Source organism: Cololabis saira, chromosome 13, assembly GCF_033807715.1.
Source record: "Cololabis saira isolate AMF1-May2022 chromosome 13, fColSai1.1, whole genome shotgun sequence".
NCBI classification, from domain to species: Eukaryota; Metazoa; Chordata; class Actinopteri; order Beloniformes; family Belonidae; genus Cololabis; species Cololabis saira.
In genome coordinates this window covers 5,969,863-5,988,241 of record NC_084599.1, presented here as the reverse complement: position 1 = coordinate 5,988,241, position 18,379 = coordinate 5,969,863, and the positions used below count along the sequence as shown (strand labels likewise).

The 18,379-nt window shown below is 41.1% G+C and overlaps 1 protein-coding gene across 2 annotated transcripts in view; it reads right to left on the bottom strand.

Annotated features, from left to right (window-relative positions):
- Nucleotides 1–18,379, bottom strand: part of LOC133458010 (excitatory amino acid transporter 5-like) — a 35,787-nt gene that overhangs the window by 14,211 nt on the left and 3,197 nt on the right. For both annotated transcript variants that reach the window (XM_061737464.1, XM_061737465.1), the window contains exons 2-5: nt 10,393–10,472; nt 9,418–9,633; nt 4,085–4,127; nt 3,795–4,002 (exon numbers count right to left, since the gene is read on the bottom strand). In XM_061737464.1, the coding sequence (XP_061593448.1) occupies nt 3,795–4,002; nt 4,085–4,127; nt 9,418–9,633; nt 10,393–10,472 (547 nt within the window). The remainder of the gene's footprint in view (nt 1–3,794; nt 4,003–4,084; nt 4,128–9,417; nt 9,634–10,392; nt 10,473–18,379) is intronic.

Below are 18,379 nucleotides of genomic sequence, written 5' to 3'. Positions count from 1 at the left end.
GGCCCATAGTACCTTATGTTCCTAACAAAGCTCTTTCTCAGAGTGCAGGTTTACTCGTAGTTCCTAGAGGATCCAAATATAGATCTGGAGGACGGTCTTCTGCTACCTGGAACTGTTACTATGGAACCAACTTCCAATCTGGGTTAAGGAGGCTGGCACTACCTCCACCTTTAAAACTAAACTGAAAACCTTTCTGTTTAGTAAACCTCTAGTTAGTGTTTAGTAAACCTCTAGTTAGTGTCAGTAAACCTCTAGTTAGTGTTAGTAAACCTCTAGTTAGTGTTAGTAAACCTCTAGTTAGTGTCAGTAAACCTCTAGTTAGTGTTAGTAAACCTCTAGTTAGTGTTAGTAAACCTCTAGTTAGTGTCAGTAAACCTCTAGTTAGTGTCAGTAAACCTCTAGTTAGTGTTAGTAAACCTCTAGTTAGTGTTTAGTAAACCTCTAGTTAGTGTCAGTAAACCTCTAGTTAGTGTCAGTAAACCTCTAGTTGGTGTTAGTAAACCTCTAGTTAGTGTTAGTAAACCTCTAGTTAGTGTTAGTAAACCTCTAGTTGGTGTTAGTAAACCTCTAGTTAGTGTAAACTCTAGTGTGTTAGAGTCAGTAGTCATAGCTGCAGCTGCAGGACCAGACTATAATAGTCTAAAACATAGCTTTGTGATGGATATGTGTTACGTCCCTGTAAATGTACTATTTTTGTTTACTATTTTTGTTTATTTATTATTTATGAGTATCTGCTACTGGGGTGCAGAGGTTTGGTTGGATGAGTGTATTCCCTGTTGGAGGTGGCCTTTACTAAATCACCTGAGAGAGAGAGAGAGATTCCCCCCACACCCGCTTGACTCCTGCTACTCTTACTCCCCCTCCCGCCTCTTCCTCCCACTTAGGGTGTTGCGCAGCCTGATGGCTCGGGGGACGAGCGACTTTGTGTGTCTTGTTGTTGAGGAGTTCAGTGATCGTAGTCTGTTGCTGATGGTGCTCCTCTGCTGGTTGAAGACATAGCTTAGTGGATGGTTGGCATTGTTCATAATTGCCTTGAGTCTGGTGAGTGACCTCTGCTCCGTTATCTCAACGGAGTCCAGCTTCAGGCCCATAGTACCTTATGTTCCTAACAAAGCTCTTTCTCAGAGTGCAGGTTTACTCGTAGTTCCTAGAGGATCCAAATATAGATCTGGAGGACGGTCTTCTGCTACCTGGAACTGTTACTATGGAACCAACTTCCAATCTGGGTTAAGGAGGCTGACACCACCTCCACCTTTAAAACTAAACTGAAAACCTTTCTGTTTAGTAAACCTCTAGTTAGTGTTTAGTAAACCTCTAGTTAGTGTCAGTAAACCTCTAGTTAGTGTTAGTAAACCTCTAGTTAGTGTTAGTAAACCTCTAGTTAGTGTCAGTAAACCTCTAGTTAGTGTTAGTAAACCTCTAGTTAGTGTTAGTAAACCTCTAGTTAGTGTCAGTAAACCTCTAGTTAGTGTCAGTAAACCTCTAGTTAGTGTTAGTAAACCTCTAGTTAGTGTTTAGTAAACCTCTAGTTAGTGTCAGTAAACCTCTAGTTAGTGTCAGTAAACCTCTAGTTAGTGTTTAGTAAACCTCTAGTTAGTGTCAGTAAACCTCTAGTTAGTGTTAGTAAACCTCTAGTTAGTGTTAGTAAACCTCTAGTTAGTGTCAGTAAACCTCTAGTTAGTGTTAGTAAACCTCTAGTTAGTGTCAGTAAACCTCTAGTTAGTGTTAGTAAACCTCTAGTTAGTGTTAGTAAATCTCTAGTTAGTGTTAGTAAACCTCTAGTTGGTGTTAGTAAACCTCTAGTTGGTGTTAGTAAACCTCTAGTTAGTGTTAGTAAACCTCTAGTTAGTGTTAGTAAACCTCTAGTTAGTGTTTAGTAAACCTCTAGTTAGTGTCAGTAAACCTCTAGTTAGTGTTAGTAAACCTCTAGTTGGTGTCAGTAAACCTCTAGTTGGTGTTTAGTAAACCTCTAGTTAGTGTTAGTAAACCTCTAGTTAGTGTTAGTAAACCTCTAGTTAGTGTTTAGTAAACCTCTAGTTAGTGTTAGTAAACCTCTAGTTAGTGTTAGTAAACCTCTAGTTAGTGTTTAGTAAACCTCTAGTTAGTGTTAGTAAACCTCTAGTTAGTGTTTAGTAAACCTCTAGTTAGTGTTAGTAAACCTCTAGTTAGTGTTAGTAAACCTCTAGTTATTGTTAGTAAACCTCTAGTTAGTGTTAGTAAACCTCTAGTTAGTGTTAGTAAACCTCTAGTTGGTGTTAGTAAACCTCTAGTTGGTGTTAATAAACCTCTAGTTGGTGTTAGTAAACCTCTAGTTAGTGTTAGTAAACCTCTAGTTAGTGTTTAGTAAACCTCTAGTTAGTGTTAGTAAACCTCTAGTTGGTGTTAGTAAACCTCTAGTTAGTGTAAACTCTAGTGTGTTAGAGTCAGTAGTCATAGCTGCAGCTGCAGGACCAGACTATAATAGTCTAAAACATAGCTTTGTGATGGATATGTGTTACGTCCCTGTAAATGTACTATTTTTGTTTACTATTTTTGTTTATTTATTATTTATGAGTATCTGCTACTGGGGTGCAGAGGTTTGGTTGGATGAGTGTATTCCCTGTTGGAGGTGGCCTTTACTAAATCACCTGTCAGCTCAGGTCCTCTGGTGTGGGAGGAGTTGGAGCTGCTGCAGGTGTGCTTATGGAGAGCGACGCCCACCTCTACCGGAAACCGGTTATTTTATGTACTGCAATAGTGTTTTAGCTGATTTAGCTGTGGTATATACATTTATTTTAACAAGTGTTTTGAAAAAGACCTAGCAGAAGAGAAGATCCACTCAAGCCTGCAAACACACGACCTCCGTTTAATGCATAATTAATGCAATAATAATCATCATGATGCAGCAACCAATTATTACCCAGAACCAACAACGTCATAAACCTAAACTTAACCACTATTTAGTGTTAACCTAACCACTCATTACCAAACAATTCATACTCTAAACCCAACCACTCGTTGCCTTATATCTAACATTAGATCTAGCCACTCATTAGCCTAAACCCAACCACTCGTTTCCTAGCACCAGCATAATACACTGCCAATAAAATGTTGTTAGCTTGTATACATTAATCAACAGTTCTAATCTTGCGAGCAGGACATTAACCTATTCTTTCATTAAACAACAATTCTGCCTGCATTCACAATTTCAGAGGCTAACCAGACTCCTAAATGGTGCAAATTAGCATATATTTCATATCATATTAACAGTATTTGATAAATTGCTTGCTAGCAACTTCAGGAATGCGTTTTTGGTTTTGATAGTTAAACTTTGTTATGATAGTTAAAAGAAAAAATTCAATTTTTCCAGATGTCTAGTTAATGTGTAAATGCATTGTGTGTTTGTTTGTTGAACTTTGATATAAGATTTAACCTAATAAAGCCATTAAAACCTGATTGGATGAAACTCATGAACTCAACATTGTGTCATCAAGAGTCCTCGTTGTCATGCGAATGAACAGGGTGGAAAATTAAACCAATTCCATTAAATCTAATCGTTTTAACCAATATTATGCTGAAATGTATTACTTTTCTACTAAGTTTAAGTGTCTTGTCATGGGCTAACATCCTTTTATGAAAGCTTTGGGTTTATTCCCTTTAGTGCCATACATTCCTCTCAGCTCCCATTTAAAGTTTACAGCTGTTAAAATGGCCAGAACTTTGCACCCCTGATGAGTTTCAGAGCCTTAGAAACTGTGAAGTTTAATGAATCAGACATCAGAAAGCAGGACGTGTTGTCCATGTGTCTCGCTCACCCATGGTGGCTGAGAAGATGACGATGCCGAGGACGTTCATCTGCTGGCTGCTGCCAGGAGTGGTCTTGTACGTGACGTCAGGGGGCGGCGTCAGCTCCAGGTACACCGTCCGCCCTTTGGGGTCGCTGTCATCGGGGATGATGTAGACAAAGTTGGGCTGGATGGTTCTGGCTTGGACTTTGAGGATGGGGATCAGGTCTGTTTTGTACTGGAAAAAGACGTTGGATGGATTTGTGGCTGGAAGTGTAGCATATAGTGCTGATGATAACATCAACCTTGTGAGGTCTTACCTGCTGAAATGTGGCTTCAATAAGGTTGGAGGGAACCATGTTTCTGTAGGAAAACAGAGAAATAACTCTTTATTGGGAAACAGGATTCAACACAAATGCCAATCAAACGTCAAATTGGTCAAATTCAGTTTACATTTTGAAGCCACTGATAAAGTCCTCCAACCAACATTTGTTGGAAGTGTCCAGGTCAAAGCAGCTGGGGGGACCGAGCCTTTTCAGTTGCCCCGGGTTCTGGAATCATCTTCCTGTGACTTACGTGTACGAGTAATTACGAGTAATGATGGAAGAGAAAATGAGAACGAAGCCAAACAAGAGGAAATCTTGGAATCCTCTGAGCTAAAAATGGTCAAATATTTCCTTTAAAATATTTCAGATGATGGTTTTAACACAATTTTAGCATCTGTTATGAAGAACCGTGACAACTGGAAGGTTTTTTACATGTTGGAACAATGAGCAGATTGAGCTTTCCAAAGCCCAGTAATGCCCAGAACAGATTCCTGATCCAGATGTTTTGAAAAGGAAATATTGAGGAGGTAAGGGAAAAGAAAAACAGGGAAGGGAGGAGGAAGTTCCACATTTCTATCCTCGATTATCATGGGAAATATGAAATTGTGGCATTTAAAATAGAGGAGCTTTGAGCACTGATGATGTAGGGAATTAAAGAGGTGTTTCACCATGACTTTGCTAGAAGGAACATACTTTAGACTCCAACACGTCTTTATCCAGAATTCAGACTGTAAACAGAGGGATTAAAGGAAAAGGGATTGCTGTTAACAACAAGTGTTGTAATCCTGGAAGTTGCTCTGAAGAAGCATCTCTGCACCCTGATACTGAACAACCTGAGGAACAACCAGTCTTTTCTGAAGGTTTGAACCACCACGCTCTCCAACACTCTTCTGTTTGACAGGCTCTTAACGTTTTTTTGTTGTTTTTTTTTTACTATTTAATTGTACTGTTTATTCATTAGCAATTTACACTTCAGCAAAGGAATCAAAATATTGTTTATTCAAACCAAATTCAGGTGAACGTTTTAGTTAGGGTTATCTGACATTCCTTCAGCAAAATATTTAGTTCAGATCCTCTCACAACAGTTAAATGCTCCTTATAGCCAGTACTGGAGTTGAGGGAGGATGAGGGATGAAATAAAAACGGTCCAAATCACCCCCCTGTAAAACTGCCATCCCCCCTTTCCATCCCTTATGTCATTTCATCAATGAATGTGGTTTTACTGCTATTTCAACATTTAGAGTCATCACCAGAAAAATAACACCAGAAAAATTTGACAATTTCCACCTGTTTCAAGTAAATTTTCACTTGAAAGATTTATCTTCTCATTACAAGCAAAAAAATCTTGTTCCACTGGCAGATTTTTCTACTTATTTTAAGTGAAAATCTACTTGAAACAGGTGAAAATTGTTGTTTTTTCCAGTGATGAGTCCTCGTTTTAAGTGTAATGAGATTTTTTTTTACTAAAATGAGACATTTTAACTAGAAATAAGACAAATATTCTTGTTAAGATTGTGAGTTTTTGCAGTGATCCATTTTACTTATCCTGTGAAGGACAGAGTCATATTGATAAGTTCAGAAAAGTGTTTTTTATTGTTGTGTTTTGATGTATTTGATGTTAGCCCAGTGGATATTTAAAGCTTACAGAAGGCTGCATTTAACTGCTGCTATGTCATTCCTGCAGTATTTCTGCAGCTGTTTTGGTCACTGCTATTATTTGTAATATATTATATTATTTGTAATCAGCACAAATGATCTGTCCCCATATGATAAAATCCACCATCCCCCCTGATTTTTTTTTACAACTCAAGCACTGCTTATAACCTCCCATGTTCTCACAGAGTCAGCCGTAGGAGCAGCTCTTTGATGGGAGGTTAAATTGCCCGGGTCAGCTGACCCTCAGCGTTGGACCGAGGTCAACACGAGGATGAGATGTGATCGACCTTCTCATACAGCTTCGTTTAACGGTCCAGCGTTGATACGAGAACTCGGTTTACCAACGTGCCGCGGCAGAGATCACTGACTCGGTTAATCTGGCAGTTTATCCATGCAGGATTACTAAAAATATGCTGATCAGCCTGTACTCTAATGGGATTGACGTGCGTGCTGGTGTGTGCTCTACTGATCCCAGTTCAGGTGACTGGTACACTCGTGCTGTTAAACACTAGCTGTGTTTCCATACTTCCATATTTACTTTAGCAAAAAGTCACATAAATCAGAGACATGTTTTCACATGTGGTGATTTTCTGGCATTGCAAAAAAGGGGACAAAACCTCAAGAGAAGGCACTTCCTGCTTGCTAGTCAGACTCAATCCAGGAAGTAAAGTAAAGTTCTCTACTGACCACTAGGGTCTGGAGCAACACGAGTCAGTCTCCTTTGACCTGCATGTTAAAATGTTCATCTTTACAGTCGAAATAAAACTTCACTCTTATATTTCATTGGACCGTCATTGGGTTTGATTACAGGACACGTTCCGATAAGCTTCTGCAAAGTCCCATTTATTTCCATACAGAGTTGCATCCATTTTTCTTCAAGATCTTGTATTGATGATGGGAGAGTCAGACTGCTGGGCAAAGTCTTCTCCAGCACATCCCAAATGTTCTACCTGGGGTTCAGGTCTGGATTCTGTGGTGGCCAATTCATGTGTGAAAATGATGTCTCATACTCCCTGAACCTCTTCCTCAATTAGAGCCTGATGAATCCTGGCATTAGAATATTGGAATATGCCCGTGCCATCGGAGAAAAAAACTTTATTACATTATTACAGTATTTGTGTTAATTTGTGCAGACCTTGATTTTTTACCCCTTTGTTTGCATATATATGAATGATTAATACCAAGTTTGGTAAAACCCAAGAGCCATATAAATATGCATTTTAATCTTGCAACAGAAGGTTTTTTTTTTGTTTTTTGGAGTGTTTCGTTCACCAGCCTTCTTGACAGTCTAGCCATATTTTATTAATACTTATAATAAAAAAAGAAAAAGAATAAAAAATTCTGCCAAAGCAGACTAAGAACATTGAAGGTGGGACGTGAAAGAGTAGGAAAGAAAAGACAAAACAGTGATGGGTGCAGTTTGGGGACTGTGTGATGTGTTGTAGTGTATGTGAATGAGTGTGTAATGTGTTGTGTTGGAATACAAAGGAGACGTAGGATGTTATTTACAAATAGAAGAGGACAGAGAAAAGGAGGAGGAGCATTCCATTTACCATTGTTTCATTGTGGAGTGTGACATGTGTGTGCTGTGTGTGCAGTGTGTTTGAGATGCATGTAGGCCTGTGAGCATATTGAAATGATGGGAAAAGATCCATTGATGGAACAATCATTCAGTATTCTCAGATAGTCAGCTGACCTAATAATGTTGCTGAACCTTAATCTGACCAACTGCACTGCTTTGCAGGTCAAAGCCCAACCCCCACAAGTTTGTACGGAAGGCATTAGGTATGATCTTCTTACCCGGATGATCTCATCAGGGTAAGAAGAGTTCAACTGGTGTTTGTTTACAATGTTTCATTTACCCATTGCCGAACATGATCCTTCAAGATTTTTTTCTGACCATATTCCTTCCCGGAAGATGATGGTTCCCCATTATCCTTCTAGTTAATTATGCGTTTAACAGTACTCAAACTCATTTTTGTAGTTTCAGCAATCTTCTTCAATGTTTTCTGGGCTTGAAGCCAATAATTTGACCCTACTGAAACAAATTAACATCTTTTCCACTACTACAGGATGTGTCTCCTAACATGGTTGTTTATGAGATGAGAAACTACTCTCTGCACCAGTTAGGGTGCAATCACTTGCTGCCATCTGAAACATAATCATCCATATAGTAATTTTATGTATTTGTTGAGTGAAACCCAGGTAGAGAGTTTTTTTCCTTTTCTCCTTTGTATAGGCAGTGTAAAACAAAAAAAAAACAGCTTTGGTCTCTATAGTTGTACATAGGGGTGGGCAAAAACATCGATAAGGCAATATATCGGAATACTTTGCCGGTCGATTCGATATTCAAAATTGTATCGATTTCTTTTTTTCAAATATTAAATCATGTTTCAGACGGGTTGTAAATCCAGCACGACTTTATTGTATACATGGGCTTAAATAATATTGTTAATGTTAATTTCATATTATGTAAGTAATATAAAAACATGTGCAAATATGTTGTAACTTTAGCTTGTATAGTTACAATAAAACAGCATGGATAATTTGAATTACATTGTTTTGACTCAGTTTGTCCTATGAATTATCATTACAATCTAAGGTACATGTAAAAGGGATTTTAAGATGCATAATGCCTTTTACAGTTTTCAGCGAACTATGTAAAGCATTGCAATATATATTGCAAAATTTGAATATCTCAATATTAAAATATTGTATTGTGACTCAAGTATCGTGATGTGTATCGTATCGTGAGGTCCTTGGCAATATCCACCCAACCAGATTTTTATGTACCTCATCAGCTAGAATTGTATAAAGTTGACCCTGTACAGAATTAAGCGGATATAGAACATGGATTGATGAGTGTATTGGGGAGATACAAAAACAAGAAAACTGCTACTTGCATTACGTTTCACACATACGTCAAGTGTAAGTATGCAAGTGAGTTTTGTTGAAGCTATGGCAGATTTGTTTTGGATGGTGTTTCGATGGCGACACCTGATATGATAATATTTGTACTGATGAGAATAAATGTAAAGTAGTTAGTGTTATAGATTAGGTTGTGGTAGCCAGACAAACTAAAATATATAAAAAATATATATAATCTGTGTGAAGTTCAGTTTCAGGTGACTTCCAGGTATGCTTGTGCAACTCTTCTGCACAACCCTGGTTACATCATCTCCAGGTCATTTTTTAAAATTACAATCCAGCAAAACCCTGTCAATGAATCATTGCATGTCAAAATAAATGTTTTATTTGATTTCTTCTGTCTCAATATTGATTTGCTCCCTGTGTTGGTTGGTTGCAAATTTTCCCTTTTCAGATCGGTCCTCTAAAATCCAGTCACAGATCAAACATGTATCTATCTCATGTGTGGTCAAACCCCCCTTAGATCATATTAAGTTAAAAAAGAAACATCCTGCAACTGTCTCTGTCGTCATAGCAACGTGACTAAGAGTATCATGTCAGATTGGTTTATTATAAGAGCAGAGTGAGCAGGGAGAAGTGGGAGAAAGAGGCCAAACACGGGGCTCACTGGAGCACACTCAGAAAGAAGATCTAGGTACTACAACACAACAGACCTAAGGACGTTTTGAGTCAGTACCAAAAAAGAAGACTGTTCTTCATTCAAGATTTTCAGCAGAACAACATGTCAGCCTGTGACGTCTCACCTGATCAGGTCAAGCAGGGCATCAGCTGAAGTCATGACAGGCCCACCGCCCAGACGGTGGCTCTCCATGTCTGTACCAACACCGGGTTTGATTATGATAACAAGCACAATCCCAACCATCACGGCTATGAAGGTGGTCCACAGGTAGTAGGTGACGGTGAGGACGCCCATGCGACAGCATGCCTTCGACTCCATTGATGATAGACCAGACATCAGACTGCAGAACAAACCAAGAAAACGGGATGACTTCAATCCAGTCAGTGTCCACAAGATGTTACACTTAACTGGCATAAATACTAATCTGTGAGACGCATTCATTCAAGAGAATAAACAAAACGCCATGGGAAAAAAAAAGAAAATGTACACTATATCTCTGGCATCTCTCCACCTGCTTCCTGTCCAAGATTACTTTTTTTGTTTGGTTTGAAGAGTTGGTAGCACCTTATTTATTTTTCCAACCAAATGATCCTCAACAGTCCCAATGTAGACTCAGAAATAAAGGCTTTCATGCTTTCTCAGTAGCTGCCTCCAATTTCTGGAAACGGCTTACATTTAAAAAAAACTGCTGCTTCAGTTAAATCTTTGCTCAATACCTATTTCTGTAGAGTGTATTAATGTAATTCCTGGGTCCTAGCAGACATCCACTTTGAACAGTCCTGAGATGACCTGCTGTAGCTGTGGAACTGCTGCTGAACGTTGGCTGTAAGACCTTCCATTCCAAATACTCTTTCGGTGGTGACATCAAAAATTAGCATTGCTTTTTGCTGATGTATTTGTAAGTTCAAACCCTACTATACCTACTCTCAGCTAATCAGATCTGTTGTAAACTCCAACCATTCACATTGAAGTAATTCCATCCATCTACTTTGATATCTGCTTAGGATTGTTTACAAGACCAGGACTAGAAGTAAAGGTTTTACAGTTGGGACCTTCTTAATCTGTTCCAGTCGAGCTGGGTTATAGTGTGTCAACCAACCTGGACGTGATGAGTGGAAGAATGAGCATCTTCAGTATCCTCATTAGCAGCTCCCCAGGAAAAGAGAAGTAGATTTTTGCCTGTGGTACGAAAAAGAAAGAAAAAAGCGATTATTCATTCATTCATTCATTATCTTACCCGCTTTATCCCTTGCGGGGTCACGGGGGTCTGCTGGAGCCTATCCCAGCTAATTTCAGGTGAGAGGCAGGGGTTACACCCTGGACAGGTCACCAGTCCATTGCAGGGCCACATAGAAACACACAAACCATGCTCACAATCACACTCACAATTAACCTAATATGCATGTTTTTGGACTGTGGGAGGAAGCCGGAGTACCCGGAGAAAACCCACGCAAGTACGGGGAGAACATGCAAACTCCACACAGAAAGATCCTGCTGGGCCTGGGAGTCGAACCTGGGACCTTCTTGCTGTGAGGCAACAGTGCTAACCACTAAGCCACCGTGCTGCCCCGCTAAAAAGCGATTAGTATTTCAAATCATTTTTCGATAATAGATTTTGTGACCGAAAAAATTGGCTATTCCTGGTTTTCAAAACTGACAGCAATGCTGAAATGCCAAAAAGAGCGTTTCCACTAGGATCTGGGTCCAGACCTGCAGATCTGGACCACTAGGATCTTCTAGATCATGTTCTGTATATTGATTCAGCACAGGTTTAGGGGGTCGATCTTGCGATTGGAGGGTTTACAAATGTATCTACCATGTGTACAAAATGACAACTGTGTTGGGTGAATTTTTACATAGGTGGTGGCCACCAGCAGCTCCGGCTGACACAAGTCTATCTATAAATACGTATGCCTCCTTTCTCACTGATAAAGTGGACAGATCCTAGAGACAACTTCTGTTGTGATAGACGCTATATAAATAAAATTGAATTGTATTGAATTGAACTACATTAGATTAGATTAGATATTCCTTTTTTTCATCCCTCAGTGGGGAATTCACATTAAGCAGCAGCAGTACACACAACACAAACATGCATACACATACAGAGAAAACTATAAAAATAGTAAAAAATATATAATTAAAAAATATATACAGTATATACAGAAGAAGAAAAATAGTGCAGTATGAGATGTTATAAATACAGTGCAAAAACAGGTAGGATATGTATGAATGAGTACATTGTAATTGTGCTGAATGAGGGATGGGGATGGTATTGAACATGATAAATATATAATAAATACATTATTAAGGTAAAAATAGAAAGATATTGCACATCTTTGTAATTATTTTCAGTTTACTACTGTGAGTGTCAAGGTTTGGTTATTTAGTTCCTGTTTTATTTTGAAACCCGTGTCTGTGTTTCGGTTCTGTCTTGACATCCCTGGTTCCAGTCTGCCCTGATTGTCTGCACCTGTGTCTCATCAACCCTGCTGTGTATATCTTATCTTGTTTTACCCATGCTCCCTGCTGGTCCGTACTGTTTCCTCCCTTAATGTGTCATGTCATGGTTTTTGGGATTTTTGCCAAGTTTATGCTCTTGTTTTGTTTTTTGCAATCCTGCTCAGCAGCGCTTTTGGTTTTGTTTGATTTAAAATAAATCAATATTTAGGGAACTCCTGCCACCTGGCATCTGGGTCCTATCAACCACATTCGTCACAGAACGGACCAGCCAAGCATGGACCGAGCAGGGGAATACATCTCTCTCTTGGAGTACTTCCGCCGGGAGGCAGAGAAAAATATGCCACAGTTTGAGGAAGAGGAGTCCCCTTTCTGGGGATCGCGCCTGGCTTTCGGCGGGCCCAAGAGTGTTCAGGCCCAATATAAGCCAAAAGGGAAGCGTCGGCCTCAGCGAGAATCCCACCATGTCCCTTTTCTCAAGGAGGACCCGGATGTGCCCCAGCCTATTTCTGTAACACTGCCTGCGCGCTGCGCCCGACAGGCGGGGCGTGTGAAAGAAGAGGAACCCCCTTCTGGGGATCGCACCTGGCTTTCTGCAGGCCCAAGAGTGTTCAGGCCCAATATAGGCCGAAATGGAGAAATCAGCAGCGCCGAAAACCCCACCATGTCCCTGTTCCCATGCCGGTCTGCCCGGCTCTGAGGGCAGCATCCTGAGCTGTTTCACCCGTCTGCCTGACCCTTTGCCCAGGACCCCTGAACTCTGACTGTGTGTTGGCCTGGACCCTCCTCTGGGCCGCCTCAGCCGGCACCTAGGTTCCTGCCACGGACCCTGCTTGCACTCAGCCAGCGCCAGTGGAAGTACCAAAACCTGTACCAGAACCAGTTCCCCAACCTGCTCCAGCGGTGGTCAAAGTACCAGAAGCTTTTGCAGCCCCAGTGAAAGTACCCGAACCTGCTCCAGCCCAACTGAAAGTACAAGAACCAGTTCTAGAGCCAGTGAAAGTACTCAAATCTGTTCCAGAACCTGTTAAAGCACCAGGACCTGTTCCAGAAATATTAGCAGCGCCATAAAACTTTCCTGAAACATTAAAAGCACTAGAACCTGTCCCCGAACCTGCTCCAGAACCTGTTGCAGAGCTAGTTAAAGTACAAGAACCTCCTTCAGAACCAGTAACTGCTCCAGAACCTGTTCCAGAACCAGAAGAGGCTCCTGAACGTGCTCCTGAAATATTAACAGCACTAGAACCTGCTCCCTGATCTGCCTCGCCAGTGGGTCCAGTCCCGAGGGCGACCCCCTGATCTGTCTCGCCTGGCCCAGTGCCCAGGACCCCTGAACTCTGACTGTGTGTTGGCCTGGACCCTCCTCTGGGCCCCCTCAGCCCACTGTGTTCTTGGTTTCTTTGGAACATCTGTAAGCTGTTCCTTAAGGGGGCTGGGGGTCACGGTTTGGTTATTTAGTTCCTGTTTTATTTTGAAATCCTTGTCTTTGTGTTTCAGTTCTGTCTTGACTTCCCTGGTTCCCATTGTCTGATTGTCTGCACCTGTGTCTCATCAACCCTTCTGTGTATATCTTATCTTGTCTCTCCCTTGCTCCCTGCTGGTCCGTACCGTTTCTTCCCTCAATATGTCATGGATTTGGGGATTTTTGCCAAGTTTACCAGGAAATCACATTGTAGGATTTTCACTAAATTGATTGGTAAATTCCTCGGTAAAATAAGTATTTGGTCACCTACAAACAAGCAAGATTTCCATCTTTCACAGACCTGTAACTTCTTCCTTAAGAGGCTCCTCTGTCCTCCACTCTTTACCTGTATTAATGGCACCTGTTTTAACTGGTTATCAGTATAAAAGACACCTGTTTTAACTGGTTATCAGTATAAAAGACACCAGTTTTAACTGGTTATCAGTGTAAAAGACACCTGTCCTCAACCTCAAACAGTCACACTCCAAACTCCACTATGGCCAAGACCAAAGAGCTGTCAAAGGACGTGAGAAACTACACTGTAGACCTGCACCAGCTGGGAAGACTGAATTTGCAATAGGTAAGCAGCTTGGTGTGAAGAAATCAACTGTGAGAGCAATTATTAGAAAATGGAAGATATACAAGATAATCTCCCTCCATCTGGGGCTCCAAGATCTCACCCCGTGGGGTAAAAATGATCACGAGAACGGTGAGTAAAGCTCCCAGAACCACACGGGGACCTAGTGAAGGACCTGCAGAGAGCTGGGACCAGAGTAACAAAGGAACCATCAGTAACACACTACACCACCAGGGACACAGATCCTGCAGGGCCAGACGTTCCCCCTGCTGAAGACAGGACATGTCCAGGTCTGAAGTTTGCTAGCGACATTTGGATGATGCAGAAGAGGATTGGCGGAATATTATATGGTCAGATGAAACCAAAATAGAACTTTTTGGTGGAAACACAACTTGTCGTGTTTGGAGGAGAAAGAAAGCTGAGTTGCATCCAAAGAACACCAAACCTACTGTGAATCATGGGGGTGGAAACATCATTCTTTGGGGATGTTTTTCTACAAAGGGACCAGGACGACTGATCTGTGTAGGGAAAGAATGAATGGGGCCATGTATGGTGAGATTTTGAGTGAAAACCTCCTTCCATCAGCAGGACATTGAAGATGAAACGTGGCTGGGTCTTTCAGCACGACAATGATCCAAACACATCACCACGGCAACGAAGGAGTGGCTTCGTAAGAAACATTTCAAGGTACTGGAGCAGCCTAGCCAGTCTCCAGATCTCAACCCCATAGGAAATCTTTGGAGGGAGTTGAAAGTCTGTGTTTCCCAGCGACAGCCCCAAAACATCACTGCTCTAGAGGAGATCTACATGGAGGAACGCACCAATCACTGCTCTAGAGGAGATCATGGAGGAACGGACCAATCACTGCTCTAGAGGAGATCATGGAGGAACGGACCAATCACTGCTCTAGAGGAGATCATGGAGGAACGGACCAATCACTGCTCTAGAGGAGATCTGCATGGAGGAACGGACCAATCACTGCTCTAGAGGAGATCATGGAGGAACGGACCAATCACTGCTCTAGAGGAGATCTGCATGGAGGAACAGACCAAAATACCAGCAACAGTGTCGGAAAACCTGGTGAAGACTTACAGAAAACACTTGACTTCTGTCACTACCAACAAAAGGTATATAACAATACAAAGTATTGAGATTAACTTTTGTTATTGACCAAATACTTATTTTCCACTATAATTTGCAAATACATTCTTTAAAAATCAGACAATGTGATTTTCTGGATTTGTTTTTTTCCTTTTGTCTCTCATCGTTGAGATTTACCTGTGATGAAAATTACAGGCCTCTCTTATCTTTTGTGGGAGAACTTGCACAACTGGTGTCTGACTAAATACTTTTTTGCCTCACTGTATATATGAATATGATCCAGAAATTATGATGTCTTCTCTGTACCAGAGCTCATTTAAATGGCCTGAGGGAATAATGACCTCAATGATGACACCCCATTCTCCAGACTAAAGAGGAGCAGGACAGTCCGCTCTGTTACCTTACTTACTTCAAAATCCTGCATCTCTGATGGTATGGAGGTGCATCGGTCTCTATGGACAGTTGCTTATGAAACTGCCTTTGCTTGCATTTGGTTAGCGCTACGACCAATCAGAGCAATGAACAAGTTGACGTATTCATAGTGATGGAAACAGGTCAACCGGAGAGTGAGTTGTGTAGAAGAGTAAATTAAATGTCAGCAAAACAGAAAATACGTTTACTTTGCAAAAGAGGGATTTGAGTGACGTGTTCTGTTCAAGAAAAAGTCAGAATCTTTAACTGTAGATGCCAAAACTGACTCAAACGGCTGTTAAACCTCAGCTGCAGTCATCTACACTGTTTACACCAGGGTTTGTCATCGCTCTGTCATTGCCATGTTCAGTCAGCAGAGAGACTCCCCACAAGGAAGGACTGATTTGATTGGCTCCCCAAGACTTTTGGGCATAGTTAATGAGCGGTGGTCATGCTGCAGCTGAAGCTAGTCCAACCTGGGAGCTCCGTGCTAGCCTTCGTAATGACGTCTGGCGGTTCCGTTAATTCAGATGAAGAATTGCAGATTTTAACATGGATGGTTAACGCAGACAGTGGGGACAGTTATTTGAAGACACATTAATTGAAATCAAGCGACCCCTCAGACAGGGGTTTAATTCCAGGTACTGATGGGTTCGATGTTGATGCCTGTGACAACGCCTCCCCACAATGCACTGAGATTTAATCTCCGTTGACAAGCTGTTTGCACAAAATATTATACATTTAAAAGAAAAAAGAAAGGTATTTTAATCTAAGTCTAAATGTGGGCAGAACGGGCGATCGGGTGGAGATAAGGTGAGGTCACGGCTGTCGTAAAGTCCAACAACAGAGGAAAGAATCATGGTTAATCATTATGAAGGGTTAAAAATGCAGAAGTTCTCTGATGACTCCTCTATTGTGGGCTATATCACAAATGACAGGGAGGAGGAGTACAAGGCCCTGGTGGAGAACTTTGTGCAGTGGTGTGACACCAACCACCTTGTGCTCAACACCAGCAAAACCAAGGAGCTGGTGGTGGATTTGAGGAGGAAGAGAGGCACCTCAGCCCCATCACCATCAAGGGAGTGGAAGTTGAAAGAGTGGACTCCTACCGGGTTGGACAGCCTGGAGGTGCTGGCTGAACAGAGGATGGGGAAAAAACTGGCAGCCATGTTGGCCAATCCCTCCCATCCACTGCACATGGAGCTGACGGGGATGAAGAGCAGATTCAGCCACAGATTTGTCCTCCCCCGTCAGACCACAAAGAGATTTGGGCAGTCTTTTATTCCAGCTGCAGTCCGACTCTCCAACCAGGCCCTGCAGGCCCAGGGAGACCTGGAGCTGGAGCTGATAGGTAACTGACTTGGACTTTTATGTATCTGCACATGTTAGACTTTGGCAAACAACTAGCAGCACTTTGTGTTTGTTGGACCAGCAGGGTGTTTAATAATAATGACTTGGATTTATATAGCGCCCTTCAAGGCACCCAGAGCACTTTACAGAAATCATTATTCAGTCATACACATCCTCACTGATGGTGGTAAACTACATCTGTAGCCACCGCTGCCCTGGGGCAGACTGACAGAAGCGTGGCTAACATATCGCGCCAAACAGCCCCTCCGACCACCACCAAACATTCATACACACTCAAACACATTCACACGGGGCAAGGTGGGTAAGGTGTCTTGCCCAAGGAAACTACGACAGCAAACAGGAACAGAGCGGGATTCGAACCACCGACCTTCCGATCATTGGACGACCCGCTCTACCACCTGAGCTACTGCCGCCCCATGTTTATATGTATTGTTGCATTGTCGACTCTGTTTTTCTGTTTGTCTTCCTCTTTTGAATGTCATGAGCTGTTTGGCAACTAATTTTCCCCAGAGGGGACAATAAAGGTTTCAATCAATCAATCAATCAATCAATCAATCAATCAATCAATCAATCAATCAATCAATCAATCAATCAATCAATCAATCAACCAATCAATCAAAATATATGCATCAACTTCACTTATTCTCATGATGATTAAACATAGGCTATATATAATAATTATTAGGGCTGTCAGTTTAGCGCGTTAATTAGATTAATTCATTACACTGCTAATTAACGCGTTATGAAAATTAACGCAATTAATTATGAGTGGCAAAATGCGCGAGTATTTTAAATGTGTCCCATTGAGGGAGCCGTAGGCCACACAGGTCACTTCCCTCCTGCTGCTGGTCAAACTAACAAACAGGTGACAGACCTGGACGACTCAGGGGAGACTCAGCAAATCTTTGCTGGGCCTTTGAACGGCAAGTTTATGTATAAAAAGAAAGAAGACAGGACTATCAACAAGAACACGATGATTTGTAGATTTTGTAAAAAAGAATGTTCCTATCAGCGGAGCTGCTCCAGCCTGAATTATCATTTAAACGCTAAACATGTCCGGATAAGTTCCACTGTAAACGTTACAGCTACTAGTACTTGAATTGCTGTATTGAGTCAGCTTTAGTTTTAATTTTGAATTAAGAGTCTGTTCTTTTATTTCTGAATTTATTTATTTAACTGTATTTGTATTGCATTTTTGATTTCATTTCTAAAACACACTTCACCAATAAAAATGTGGATTTCAAATCTTCTCTTCTTAGTGTATTGTATTCAATTGATTAGTCATGCACTGCAATTTTGTAATGTCCTAGAATTTGAATTCTTTATTTGGGGGCCGTCAGCAGATATGAGATTAAAATGTGATTAATTAGATTAATTAATTAAAAATCCTGTAATTAACAGGCGATTTTTTTAATCGCCTGACAGCACTAATAATTATATAATGTACATATTTAGACTTGTTTAATCCTGCTTCCCCTGCATTAGCACGCTCATTACAAAAGCATGGACAGTTAATGGATGTTTTCAACCCGTCACGTTTCATAAGAGGCAAGATCAGGTTGTACAGATATGAACTCAACTTAACCTCTGCTTGACCCCCTTCATGATGAACATGTGATTTTTAAACTTGACATTTACACCAAACGGGAAAAAAGCAGACACAAAATATTAGTTTATATTTTAAAACAAAATGTTTTTGTTATT